Source organism: Sardina pilchardus, chromosome 24, assembly GCF_963854185.1.
Source record: "Sardina pilchardus chromosome 24, fSarPil1.1, whole genome shotgun sequence".
Lineage (NCBI taxonomy): Eukaryota > Metazoa > Chordata > Actinopteri > Clupeiformes > Clupeidae > Sardina > Sardina pilchardus.
Window position 1 is genome coordinate 27,565,644 of NC_085017.1, and position 14,864 is coordinate 27,580,507.

The 14,864-nt window shown below is 45.2% G+C and overlaps 1 protein-coding gene across 1 annotated transcript in view; it reads right to left on the reverse strand.

Annotated features, from left to right (window-relative positions):
* Window positions 1–11,950, reverse strand: part of LOC134072356 (interleukin-1 receptor type 1-like) — a 27,976-nt gene extending 16,026 nt beyond the window's left edge. The window contains exons 1-5 of the mRNA XM_062528989.1: window positions 11,824–11,950; window positions 11,111–11,140; window positions 10,731–10,932; window positions 1,940–2,102; window positions 707–854 (exon numbers count right to left, since the gene is read on the reverse strand). Of these exons, the coding sequence (XP_062384973.1) occupies window positions 707–854; window positions 1,940–2,102; window positions 10,731–10,932; window positions 11,111–11,140; window positions 11,824–11,947 (667 nt within the window). The 5' untranslated portion in view covers window positions 11,948–11,950. The remainder of the gene's footprint in view (window positions 1–706; window positions 855–1,939; window positions 2,103–10,730; window positions 10,933–11,110; window positions 11,141–11,823) is intronic.
* Between the last annotated feature and the right edge of the window lie 2,914 nt (window positions 11,951–14,864).

The window sequence follows — 14,864 nt, forward strand, 5'->3', positions numbered from 1 at the left end:
ATTCTTCTGTTCTGGAAAGTTACGTTTCAAAATAAAGAGCATGTTTGAGACTGGCAGTCCGATTTTTAAAAAGTTTTTTTTTTTTTTTCATTCTCTGGTTCAAAAGATCTCACGGGCCAGATGTTTTTTGCTTGCGGGCCGCATCTGGCCCGCGGGCCGCCTATTGCCGACCCCTGGTGTAGGGTTTGTTCAGGGTGTAGTTTATCTGTTGTCTGGGTTAAGGGTGTAGTTTAGGGTGTAGTTTATCTGTTGTCTAGGTTAAGGGTGTAGTTTAGGGTGTAGTTGATCTGTTGTCTGGGTTAAGGGTGTAGTTTAGGGTGTACTGTAGGGTGTAGTTTAGAGTGTAGTCTATCTGTTGTCTGGGTTAAGGGTGTAGTTTAGGGTGTAGTTGATCTGTTGTCTGGGTTAAGGGTGCAGTTTAGAGTGTACTGTAAGGTGTAGTTTATCTGTTGTCTGGGTTAAGGGTGTAGTTTATCTGTCTGGGTTAAGGGTGTAGTTTAGGGTGTAGTTGATCTGTTGTCTGGGTTAAGGGTGTAGTTTAGGGTGTACTGTAAGGTGTAGTTTATCTGTTGTCTGGGTTAAGGGTGTAGTTTAGGGTGTAGTTTATCTGTTGTCTGGGTTAAGGGTGTAGTTTAGGGTGTAGTTTATCTGTTGTCTGGGTTAAGGGTGTAGTTTAGGGTGTAGTTGATCTGTTGTCTGGGTTTACCGTAGATGGAGACCCGGTAGGTGCTGGCTGAGGTGTAGTTGTGTCCATCCAGGCTGAAGTGGAGCAGGCAGGTGTAGTCCCCTTTGTCACGAACCGTCACCCATGGGAACGGCAGGATCTTCTCAGACTTGTTCAAAGGTGTACAGTCCTACCACACACACACACACACACACACACACACACACACACACACACACACACACACACACACACACACACACACACACACACACACACACACACACACAGATAAATACAAATATCAAATAAAAAGGCAAGGCATTATGTTTGAAAAAAAAAAAAAAAACAGAGACATCAGTGTAACATCAGGGTTTAATGCACCAGAACACACAGTGATCCAACACCAGTGGAGTAAACAACACCAGGGAGTAAACAACACCAGGGAGTAAACAACACCAGTGACACCAGGGAGTAAACAACACCAGAGAATAAACAACACAACGTGATATCACGCATTACTGCTTGCTGCCTATGGGGACTATTTTCAGGTGCTGCGTGATATCACTGCGCCCATGGAACGTTTGCAACTTTCCTTGATTATTACGCCAGATGAGAGTGTAGTTCCATGTCAAATCAGCCTAGAAAATCGGCAGGTTTCCTTTTCAGTTTGTCTTATTGCACTTTCTAACTTTAGAAATGGGATAATTACCGGAAATCTTGGTCACTTTTAAACGTGAGGCTAGCAGGCGAGATGCTAATGATCTAAATAATCTATGCTAGGCTGAAGCTAAAAGTTGTATCGCCAGACTCACAGAACGGCTGGATGAACAGGAAAAAGGTAAATATCAATTACTTTGCTCAAGGGGAGGTGGAAAATTAGCTTAATTCTGAAAATGGCGGAATATCCCTTTAATGCGGAGCAAGATGGAATTTTTTTTAATGCGGAGCAAGATGCTTCATCAAAAGTGTGTGTGTGTGCCGGGGTGTGTGTGTCAAAATCCTTCATTATGCAGAGAGGCCATAGACGTCAATCGAACATTGCGCTACATAAAGTGGGATTTTGACTACCTGTAATTTCCCGACTATTAGCCGCGGCTTATACATTGATTTTGCAAAATTTCTTCCGCTATGAGGTTATTACAGGGGGGCAGTTAATATGGTTTTGTTTCTTTTAACTAGCATGAAACACTGTCCTGCGACTTATACACAATGTGGCTTATATGCGGGAAATTACTGTAGATTGAGACTAGCTTAGCAGTTAGCCTAGCCTACCTTTAACCAGGTGATGCGTAGGTTAGCAGCGTAGCTGAAGATGTGGTCTTGTCCACGGCATCTCAGACGACCAGGATAATCCAGCTTCAGGTCATCGTCAAAGTTGTACTTAGGACACACACCACTGCCCACATACAACTTTGCATGCCATAGATCAGCACCACTGTAAACACACACACACACACACACACACACTCACTCACATGTACATACACACACCTGCATACACATTACAGACATACAAACGTAAACCCAGGTGTGAACTATTGCACAAGAGTCGTTCTGTGAAACAGATGCCTTTTCCAATTAAAACATTTAATCCAAACTAAACGTCTTTTGTAGCCTGACGAGCCAGACCCACATCAAGATGTAGGGTCTGGGAACTCACCGTAGTCAGGGCTCAATCGGAGGGGTGGGATAAGCAGTTGTCTTTCAAATTCCATCTCCGCAATAGGATAATGCTAAACGAATCATCTTGTTTTCAAGTATCAGGCTGCGTAACCTTCCCTCTCCACGCAATAGGATAACGCTAAACGAATCATCTGCTTGTTTTCAATTAGCAGGATGCGTTACCGTCTCAACTTCTGGTCGCATTTCAGTCACCATCATGTTAAGCCCGCCCACCGACTTTATACACGCTGTGATTGGATCGCTTGATTTTCCAACTCTCAGCTCCCTGGCTCTATGGATCGTGCCTAGACTGCCCCGCCAGCCAAACTACATGTGCTGCCGCTAGGGGCGTCTTGATTTCTAGGCTACGTCTTTTGAATTTATCCACAGCATTTAGGACATGATCACACTCCAAAACATCATAAACCTGACATGGTGGTCAATTTCATGATAAAATGGCTCTAGTCCAATAACGGTCAAATGATCAACTTAACATGCATGATTTCAATTAGAAAAAATAATAACTATAACACGAACAATAAGCTTTGTTTGCATAGAACCTTTCATACCTTTCATAAATCAAACACAATAATAGAGAAATAATAATAATAATAATAATAATAAAACAAGAAATAAATAAAACATCACAGATTTAAATTATTTATAGATAATTTTAGAGCAGAATGTTAAATAATGTGATGAAATAGGCTACAAGATAAAAGTGAGTTAACTAAAAGCTCTCATATACAGGTACGTTTTCAGGTCTTTTTTTTTAAAAGAAATGTACAGAACTTGGCTATTTGATGTACAGAGGCAGGGTGTTCCATAGCTTTGGTGCAAAATGGATAAATTACATGTAATTTACTTAGCAAAAATGGTGCTAAAACTGTAATGAAAAATGAAAGGTTATTCCAGCGATTACAATGCTTAATTTCTGCTTTTTGGATATGGGATGGGTTGGCATGGACCCTGGAGGCCAACATACAAAAGAAATGTGGTCATCCAAGGCCCTACGGCAGGGCTATTCAACTTCAGTACCAAGAGGGCCGAATGGAAAAATCACTGGGTTTTCAGGGGCCGCATAAAATAAGACGCCGCAAAATAATTGTATCCAACAATATTTGATAAAAGCAGAGTAAAATTCAGTGAAATTCAATTGAATTTTATACACTGGCACAGAAACTAAGAACATAGCCTATTATCCATATCCATAAAAAATATCTTCTCAGACAGGTGATAGGCTGCCACACAAACTATACAAGTATTTGAAAACACCCAGGCTAACCATAGTATTTCATACCTGATGTCTGATAGCTGCCATATCATGCATCAGTGGGAAAAATTGCAGTGTTGATTTAACTAGCCTACTTCAAGATAATTAGGCTCATAAGTGTTTCAAACACACACAGTAGCCTACAGCGCCAATCTCTCAAATATAGGCCTACTTAGCATTGAATTTAAAGAAAAAGTAATGCCAGCTCTGCCTCTTTTTATCTATTTCACGATTTCTTACCGCCAAAGATTCTAAACTTCGAGCCTGCGCAAATCACAAACAATAACATTCCCACGAGTGGAGTGAAGATGGCTCTGTCTAAAGAAACGTCTAACTGACAACGAGAATCGTTCATTTTACCCTCTGCAACAAGTACGAGACTTTCATGTTTATTGTGCAATGAATCCATCGCTGTAAAGAAGGAATATAAAGTCAAGAGGCAATTCTTTACAAACCACAGCTCCTTCACTAACTTTCCCGAGGGCTCGGAGGAACGGAGACCGGGTATGATTGTAACATTTTTGATTTGCGCACGCTCGAGGTTTAAAATCTTTGGCGGTAAGAAATCGTGATTTAATCAACATTTAATGATAACATTTAAAACTAGTTACACATTTGGAAATGTCAGTTTGTGTAGTGATGTGCTGTGTTCTCTGAGTGAAGATAACTGGAAGAATTAGTCTGGCCAATAGGGGCGGGCCGACAGTGCGCTACTCGCCAATCATATGAAGATCTATGCACACCCATCAAAGCGAGTTCATTCTCATGACGAGACACGCGGGCCACTGGAAATTTGAAGCGGGCCACATCTGGCCCGCGGGCCGCTAGTTGAATAGGCCTGCCCTACGGTCTACAGGAATGTTTACATTCCAACACAGGTGGTAAATATGGGCATGATGTAGCATGCAGAGAAACACAGAGATGTGGGTGTTGGCGAGAGAGAGAGAAGTGTGTGTATGTGTGTGTGTGAGAGAGAGTATGTGTGGGGCAGAGAGAGTGAGAGAGAGAGAGAAAAATGTGGGTGTGGTGTGAGAGAGATTATTATTATTATTATTATTCCTTTCATTATTTGATTGGATCTCATCACCGATATCAATGTAAAGTGAGAATTGTGATTATTGACATGTTATAACTGTATCTTTCTATCTTTGGCAACAATGGCTTTACCCATTCATGTTAATAAAGCACCATTTGATTTGATTTGATTTGAGTTGAGTTGAGAGAGGTGGGTGTGGTTGAGAGAGAGAGAGAGAGAGAGAGAGAGAGAGAGAGAGAGAGAGAGAAATGTCCCGATTACTTGATTACTGCAACTCACTTGTTCATGGTCTCCCTGCTAAATCCCTTCACAGATTGCAATACATTCAAAACTCTAGAGCCAGTTTCTTTGCCCATACCAATCGATCAGCACATATCAACCCCATTCTCCATCAACTCCACTGGCTACCAGTTCCGTCCCGGATCAAATACAAAGTACTACTATTCACCTTCAAAGCCCTGCACAACCTTGCTCCCCCCACATCCGCGACCTCTTGACCCCTTACACTCCTTCCCGCTCACTCAGATCCTCTCACCATAACCTACTGTGCTGGCCATCCCCCGCACCAGACTCTGACCATAACCTACTGTACTGTCTATCCCCCGCACCAGACTCTGACCATAACCTACTGTACTGTCTATCCCCCGCACCAGACTCTGACCATAACCTACTGTACTGTCTATCCCCCGCACCAGACTCTGACCATAACCTACTGTACTGTCTATCCCCCGCACCAGACTCTGACCATAACCTACTGTACTGTCTATCCCCCGCACCATAACCTACTGTCTATCCCCCACACCAGACTCTGACCATAACCTACTGTACTGTCTATCCCCCGCACCAGACTCTGACCATAACCTACTGTCTATCCCCCGCACCAGACTCTGACCATAACCTACTGTCTATCCCCCGCACCAGACTCTGACCATAACCTACTGTACTGTCTATCCCCCGCACCAGACTCTGACCATAACCTACTGTACTGTCTATCCCCCGCACCAGACTCTGACCATAACCTACTGGCCATCCCCCGCACCAGACTCTGACCATAACCTACTGTACTGTCTATCCCCCGCACCAGACTCTGACCATAACCTACTGTACTGTCTATCCCCCGCACCAGACTCTGACCATAACCTACTGTACTGTCTATCCCCCGCACCATAACCTACTGTCTATCCCCCGCACCAGACTCTGACCATAACCTACTGTACTGTCTATCCCCCGCACCATAACCTACTGTCTATCCCCCGCACCAGACTCTGACCATAACCTACTGTACTGTCTATCCCCCGCACCAGACTCTGACCATAACCTACTGTGCTGTCTATCCCCCGCACCAGACTCTGACCATAACCTACTGTACTGTCTATCCCCCACACCAGACTCTGACCATAACCTACTGTCTATCCCCCGCACCAGACTCTGACCATAACCTACTGTACTGTCTATCCCCCGCACCAGACTCTGACCATAACCTACTGTACTGTCTATCCCCCGCACCAGACTCTGACCATAACCTACTGTACTGTCTATCCCCCGCACCAGACTCTGACCATAACCTACTGTACTGTCTATCCCCCGCACCAGACTCTGACCATAACCTACTGTACTGTAAATCCCCCGCACCAGACTCTGACCATAACCTACTGTACTGTCTATCCCCCACACCAGACTCTGACCATAACCTACTGTCTATCCCCCGCACCAGACTCTGACCATAACCTACTGTACTGTCTATCCCCCGCACCAGACTCTGACCATAACCTACTGTACTGTCTATCCCCAGCACCAGACTCTGACCATAACCGTTTGACTCTCTCCACACCAGACTCTGACCATAACCTACTGTACTGGCCATCCCCCGCACCAGACTCTGACCATAACCTACTGTACTGTCTATCCCCCGCACCAGACTCTGACCATAACCTACTGTACTGTCTATCCCCCGCACCAGACTCTGACCATAACCTACTGTACTGTCTATCCCTCGCACCAGACTCTGACCATAACCTACTGGCCATCCCCCACACCAGACTCTGACCATAACCTACTGTACTGTCTATCCCCCGCACCAGACTCTGACCATAACCTACTGTACTGTCTATCCCCCGCACCAGACTCTGACCATAACCTACTGTACTGTCTATCCCCCGCACCAGACTCTACTGTCTATCCCCCGCACCAGACTCTACTGTCTATCCCCCGCACCAGACTCTGACCATAACCTACTGTACTGTCTATCCCCCGCACCAGACTCTGACCATAACCTACTGTCTATCCCCCGCACCAGACTCTGACCATAACCTACTGTACTGTCTATCCCCCGCACCAGACTCTGACCATAACCTACTGTACTGTCTATCCCCCGCACCAGACTCTGACCATAACCTACTGTCTATCCCCCGCACCAGACTCTGACCATAACCTACTGTACTGTCCATCCCCCGCACCAGACTCTGACCATAACCTACTGTACTGTCCATCCCCCGCACCAGACTCTGACCATAACCTACTGTACTGTCTATCCCCCGCACCAGGCTCTGACCATAACCGGTTGACTCTCTCCACACCAGACTCTGACCATAACCTACTGTACTGTCTATCCCCCGCACCAGACTCTGACCATAACCTACTGTACTGTCTATCCCCCGCACCAGGCTCTGACCATAACCTACTGTACTGTCTATCCCCCGCACCAGACTCTGACCATAACCTACTGTACTGTCTATCCCCCACACCAGACTCTGACCATAACCTACTGTCTATCCCCCGCACCAGACTCTGACCATAACCTACTGTACTGTCTATCCCCCGCACCAGGCTCTGACCATAACCTACTGTCTATCCCCCGCACCAGACTCTGACCATAACCTACTGTCTATCCCCCGCACCAGACTCTGACCATAACCGTTTGACTCTCTCCACACCAGACTCTGACCATAACCTACTGTACCATCTATCCCCCGCACCAGACTCTGACCATAACCGTTTGACTCTCTCCACACCAGACTCTCCACCCTGAGTGGCTGGTCCTTTGGTGCCATGGCCCACACTCTGGAACTCCCGCCCCCATCCTCTTTGGGACTGTCCATCTCTGCCTTTCTTCAAAGCACATCTCAAGACCTTTCTGTTCAATGATCACTTCTCCTCCACACCCAGCACACAGCCCTGTACACTTAGCTTCTCCTCCCCCAACACATAGCCCTGTACACTTAGCTTCTCCTCCACACTCAACAGATAGCCCTGTACACTTAGCTTCTCCTCCACACCCAGCACACAGCCCTGTACACTTAGCTTCTCCTCCCCCAACACATAGCCCTGTACACTTAGCTTCTCCTCCACACTCAACAGATAGCCCTGTACACTTAGCTTCTCCTCCACACCCAACACATAGCCCTGTACACTTAGCTTCTCCTCCACACCCAACACATAGCCCTGTACACTTAGCTTCTCCTCCACACTCAACAGATAGCCCTGTACACTTAGCTTCTCCTCCACACCCAACACATAGCCCTGTACACTTAGCTTCTCCTCCACACCCAACACATAGCCCTGTACACTTAGCTTCTCCTCCACACTCAACACATAGCCCTGTACACTTAGCTTCTCCTCCACACCCAACACATAGCCCTGTACACTTAGCTTCTCCTCCCCAGCACATAGCCCTGTACACTTAGCTTCTCCTCCACACCCAACACATAGCCCTGTACACTTAGCTTCTCCTCCACACCCAACACATAGCCCTGTACACTTAGCTTCTCCTCCCCAGCACATAGCCCTGTACACTTAGCTTCTCCTCCACACCCAACACATAGCCCTGTACACTTACCTTCTCCTCCACACCCAACACATAGCCCTGTACACTTAGCTTCTCCTCCACACCCAACACATAGCCCTGTACACTTAGCTTCTCCTCCACACCCAACACATAGCCCTGTACACTTAGCTTCTCCTCCACACCCAACACATAGCCCTGTACACTTAGCTTCTCCTCCACACCCAACACATAGCCCAGTACACTTAGCTTCTCCTCCACACCCAACACATAGCCCTGTACACTTAGCTTCTCTTTGTTGTGTTGTTTGTTTGTCTATTTTATCTTCATTGTTGTATTGTGTATTTGCTTGTGTTTTTGTTTGTACAGCGACCTTGGGTTTGAGAAATGCGCTATATAAACGTATTATTATTATTGTTATTAAATGTATGAGTGTGTATGGGTGTGGGTGAGAGAAACGTGTGAATGTGTATGGGTGTGTGTATGAGTGTGTATGAGAGTGTGTGTGAGAGTGAATATGGGTGTGGGTGTGTCAGTGAATATGGGTATGTGTGTGTGTGTGTGTGTGTGTGTGTGTGTGTGTGTGTGTGTGTGTGCGTGTGTGTGTGAATATGGGTGTGGGTGAGAGAGAGAGAAATATGTGAGACCGATACTTACTCTTGTGCAGTATACATGCCCCCATCAGATTTCCCAGACTACAGTGAGGATATTGGGATTGCCCTGGGATTGCCCTGAGGAAGACTCAGTAGAGTCGAAACGCGTAGGCTTATCCAAATGCAATAAAGGATTTTTAACTTTTTTCACTATATCGGTGTGCCTCGGACTTTTTGACTGCCTTCAACACAGCACAGCGTTTTTAATACAGGACAGTCGCAGTTTTTTCAATTTCATTTATGTCCATTCCGAAGAGCACCCGATTTTAATCCTTATAATTGACCCAACGCAGCACTCTCCTTCTCTCTCTCTACAGTGAGGATATGCTCCATGAGATGGAGACAGAAACATGTCATTTCCAGGCCCAGGGGAATGCGCTGTTATGTGGCGAGTGAGACTGTTCCCTACTAATGTTATTTTTACTGACAGGAAACACTTTGATCCGTTAGTAATGAGAAGGATCTCTTACAATTCTTACAACTCTGTCGAATGTCTGTACATTGCCAATGGCAGGTTATGGAAGATAGGAAGATGTACTGTACATTAAGCTCATCTCTTAGTAACAGCACTGTAGACTATATGATAACAGACATAGACCCTTTCTTTATCAGATCATTCACCATTAAATAACAAATAGGCTACCTCTATCTGACCATTGCCAAATCTAGAATGTCCAATCATAAGAAAAGAACTAAGAAATATATCTAACCAAAAATATAGACACCCAAATAATATACAGTGTAAACATCCACCTTCTTTACTGTGTGACGTTAAGAAAATATAAACGTACACTCGGGCTACGTTCACACATACAGTACACAGGGTATTTTGATAAACTAATATTTCTTTCCCTCCTTTTACAGAAATAACACTGTACACACTTGTCAGTTTTTAGAAAAGTGGACACTAACAAGAAGCTCGAGCCCACGTTAGCTAATCAGAATCCCAAAAATAGCAACAACATCAACAAATCACTTCCTCTGTTTCGTTTCAACTGTATTTGCAAATGGAAAAAATCTAAAAGGGTTGGCACCTGGCCCCGGCCAGCCACGGCCGGGGCCAGGTGCCAACACTTTTAGATTTTTTGCATTTGCAAATACAGTTGAAACGAAACAGAGGAAGTGATTTGTTGATGTTGTTGCTATTTTTGGGATTCTGATTAGCTAACGTGGGCTCGAGCTTCTTGTTAGTGATTCGGTTCCCGCCCCGTGGTCCTTTCCGGATCCCGCCCCTACTCTCTCTCCTGCTCATTTCCTGTCATACTCTCTACTGTCCTGTCCAATTAAAGGCATAAAAAGCTCAAAAAAAGAATCTTTTAAAAAAATAAATAAATAAATAAAAGCGTTGGCACCAACATTTTGGCACTGCTACTGAATGCACCCACAGCCAAATGAAAACGGAAACATCGGTTGCACTTTTTGTGCAAATGCAAGTACTGCCACGTACTGTAACGTTGGCTGCCTAGAAAGGCACGTTTGGCGCATTGATTGGCTAAAACTCGGCTCTCCTTTGTTTTCCTCAGTTTACATTCATATGTGAAACGAAAGTTTTTGAAAACAATTGTATTCAGCGGCGAAAACGCTGTTTATGCGTGAACGAAAGGCACAAACGAAGAAGAAGTGTGTGTGTGTGTGTGTGTGTGTGTGTGTGTCCATACCTGCTGTTACAAATGTAGATACCGCTGTGGGAGGAGTCAGCAGGTAGGAACCACAGAGCTCCACCCCTCACCTCCACCCCGGCAACGGCCGTATCCAAGGGCGGAGCCCCCCATCGACTCCAGGTCACATTATCACTTTCATCAGCGCCAACGCAAGGAAGCACGATCACATGATCAACACAGGTGTTATACTCCTCATCAGCTAAACAGACACAAACACACACACACACACACACACACACACACACACAGCATCAGCACAAGAAAGAGTAATCACAAACACACACACACACACACACACACAGCATTAGCACAAGAAAGAGTAATCAAACACACACACACACACACACACACACACACACACACAGGCTTATACTCACTATCTGGCTCTTCAGTTTCTTCAGTTTCTCCTGATGAAGACAAACACATCAGAACTGAACCATCATGGGTAATGAGGTCATACTGAAGCATTGTGGGTAATGAGATCATGCTGAAGGGGGTTGTGGGTAACGAGTTCATGCTGACTTTGTGGGTAATGTGGGGGCGAATTATAGACCTCTGAAGTTCACCTACAAAAAGGAACCAGAGCTGCCATCTTTGCCCTTATAAGGAGATCCTGGTGTTAATTGAGGCTAACTACCTATGGCAAGATGCATTATAAGTTAGCTCTGGGGTAGCAAAAATCTAAGCTTGCCGTCTTAAGGTACTGAAGATCACAGTGCCCACTCGAAGGTAGAGGACGTTTGCATTTCAGACTTCCTCGTCACCGCGAGAGTTTAACTATGTTATTTTCCCATAAGGAAAATCGCAAAATACCCAATCTCAAAGATGACAGCTTTTTTGTAGTTAGACAACTTCAGAGGTCTATTATCAAACTGTCTTTGCACACGTGTTTGTGAGTGTGTGCATGTGCGTGTGTGTGTGTGTGTGTGTGTGTCTGCTTGAGTGTGTGCACATGTGTTTGTGTATGTCTGCTTGTTTGTGTGCGTGTGTTTGTGAGTGTGTGCACATGTGTTTGTGAGTGTGTTTGTGTGTGTGAGTGAGTGTGTGTCCGTGTGTGTGTGTGTGTGTGTGTGCAGTGAGTAGAGCATACCTTTAGCACCTTTAGGATGTTCCGCCAGCAGCAACAAGCCCACACACACACTCAGCCATCTCCACGCCATACCACACACACCTGGAAGACACACATATTTCAGACCTGGGCCTGGTAGACCCATTCAGTAATCCATCAGCCCCATCATTCTTTATGTAGATCAGTGAGGATCGAGGTCCGAGGAGCGAGGGAGGACGTATAAACTTTACATGAGAGGCACCTACAGACTCTGACCTAACTACAGACAACGCAGCGCATACCGAGAATATTTGACCTTTGACCTTAAATATTGTTTTAGTACTGTCACCCCACGGTGACAGGACTAAAACCATATTTAAGACCCATCCAATCTGAATTTAAGACAATTTAATACTTTTAAAGCCTTATTTTTAGAAAAGGTGATTTACGACTTTTTAAGACTTTTTAAGGACCTGCGGCTCTCCTGTATCAGCTCTCAAATAAGGTTTACCATCACAAACAGGATGTTTCTCACAGTGTGGGCCTACACGCACGCACGCACCCACACACACACCCACCCACACACCCACACCCACCCACACACACACACACACACACACACACACACAACCACAGAGAGTGAGTGAGAAAGACCTGTGTGAGTGGACTTGGTTAAAGTGGTTAGCCTGTTTGACTTCTCTGGAAACTTTTCAAAGAAACACCAAAAAACACATCACCAAAAGGCAAAACAGTAATCATACACAGCGCATACCGAAAATATTTGACCTGGCAGAACAAATTGCCTGCATACAATTTAAGAAAATGTGATAGTTTTTAAGGCCTTATTTTTAGGGGAAATGATTTTAAGACTTTTTAAGACTTTTTAAGGACCTGCGCGGCCCACCCTCAAATAAGGTTCACTATCACAAACAGGATGTTTCTCACAGTACACACACACACACACACACACAATCACAAAACCACACGAGAGTGAGTGAGAAAGACGTGTGTGTGTACGTGGTTACCCTGTTGAACTTCCCTTGAAACCTTCCATTGTAATACCACAAAAATACCCCCCACCCCTCTCCAACAGCCACTTCCACATGGGAGGACAAATGTCTAACATTCAGTTCAGACTTCTGAGGTAAATCTCTGACACGAACACACCTGATATTTAGCTCAGACATCTTAGGTAAATCTCTGACACGAACACATCTGATATTGACTGACGTAATGTCAGTGTTAGGGCTGCTTTAATGTTCGGGGACCACAGGGCCCTCTCAATCTGCCAGACTTGCCAACTGCAGCTTTAACTTTGACCTTGATGCCATTGACATTGCCATCGTAGAGCAGTGAGGGCAGAGACGGTTTATAAAGCGAGACAAGTCATATGAGGGTCAATTCCGGTTACCCTGTGACGTAGTGCCACTCCCATTTAGGAGGCAAACAGGAGGCAAACGGGAGAAATAAACCTTATCTCGGATTATGACCATTCCCTTAGCCCTACATTCAGCAATGCAAGTAACGAACCCATATTCTACAAGGCACACGTCTTTCTAACATTCCCACATTGAAATCGTATTTTCCAGCGTGATAAATACATAGAAAAATAACTTTGTTCACGACCTGTCCCTCCTGACCTGACCTGTCTCCGCTAATTGCGCAGGCCACCTGTTATCAACGGCACACTGCTTCTGCTGCTTCTACACTGGTCTAAACCGATTACTCGTCACTGATCACGCCCAGATAGGAGGCGGAAGTGGGCACCATTTCATTCCATTGAAAACCCCCTTTATGATTCATCTTCCTAACTATACGATCTTTGGTGAGGGGTTAGGTGCCTTGCTCAAGGCATGGGAGAGCAGTGCTCAACCACTCCCCTCACCCACATGTGTTTTCCTCTGTGGTTTTCAGAAGGCGTTAATGTAGTCACTAAAGTAGTCCCGTCCCCATATGCATTCTGTTTATGTAGGCTGTATATACGGTAAGTTTGACCTTGATGCCATTGGCATGTGACCTTGGTGCCCCCTGCCTAGCATGCCCAACTGAAGGCCAAGTGGCCTTGTCCCTATAGTGATGCAATTCCAAGCCTGCCAGGGATGATAGAAAACAAATCAAAACACAAATCCGTATCAAAACAGGACCAGCTGTAAGGGTAGATTGACTCTTCACCTTTAACCTAGGCTGGGTGAACCCTGCATGAACTTCCGGGGGAATTTGAATTTCGCACGGCAGCTCAGGCTAGAAACCAGCAGATCTATCTCCTCTGTTTACTGCCAGAACCTTTGGCTCCAATCAGAAACGGCCATAATCTAGTCCTGGCACGCTATAGGCCGGTGACGTGACGATAACGAAACTTAAGTGACGCGAAGCAGCAGTTGTGTACACACGCAACCTATCGATGCCGCTGTTGCTTCTGTTTTTGGAAGATTATGAAGGCGAGTTTTCTTTGAAAACGGAACAAAAACTTGCCCTGGAACAGTTCATACAGAAGAAGGACGTGTTTGCGATTCTACCGACCGGGCTTTGGTAAAAGTCTAATTTACCAACCAGCCCCGCTCGTGGCAACTGCGTACGGAGTCATTTGAATGATGCCCATTGATCACACCTCTTGTGCAGTAGAAACAAACCGCAGCCTCCCCAGACTAATGTTCAATCTTAAAAGACTGAGGTTGGCCATGAAAACTACCTTTAACCCTTAACACATATGTGAAATCCTCACCTTTATCCCTGAACACGTGGGTCAAAATCTTCACCTTTCACCCTGAACACGTATCAAAAAAAAAAAAAAAACACGTATCAAAAAATGTTGACCGATCCCCAGCCCTAGCTCCAGGTAGTAGCATCCCAACAAGGCTCAGTATCTCAAACAAACAGGATGTTTCTCAAACATACACACTCACACAACCACGAGAAAGAGAGAGAGACGTGAGTGTGTGGGTGTGGTGTTAATTAGGGCGGTAGTTTCCAGCAGCATGAATCACACGCAACATACATACTCACATACACATACTTAATTTCTACCCCCTAGACATTTCCTTTTTTCTGGCGTACTTTAAATAAATATTACTTATTACCTCGGC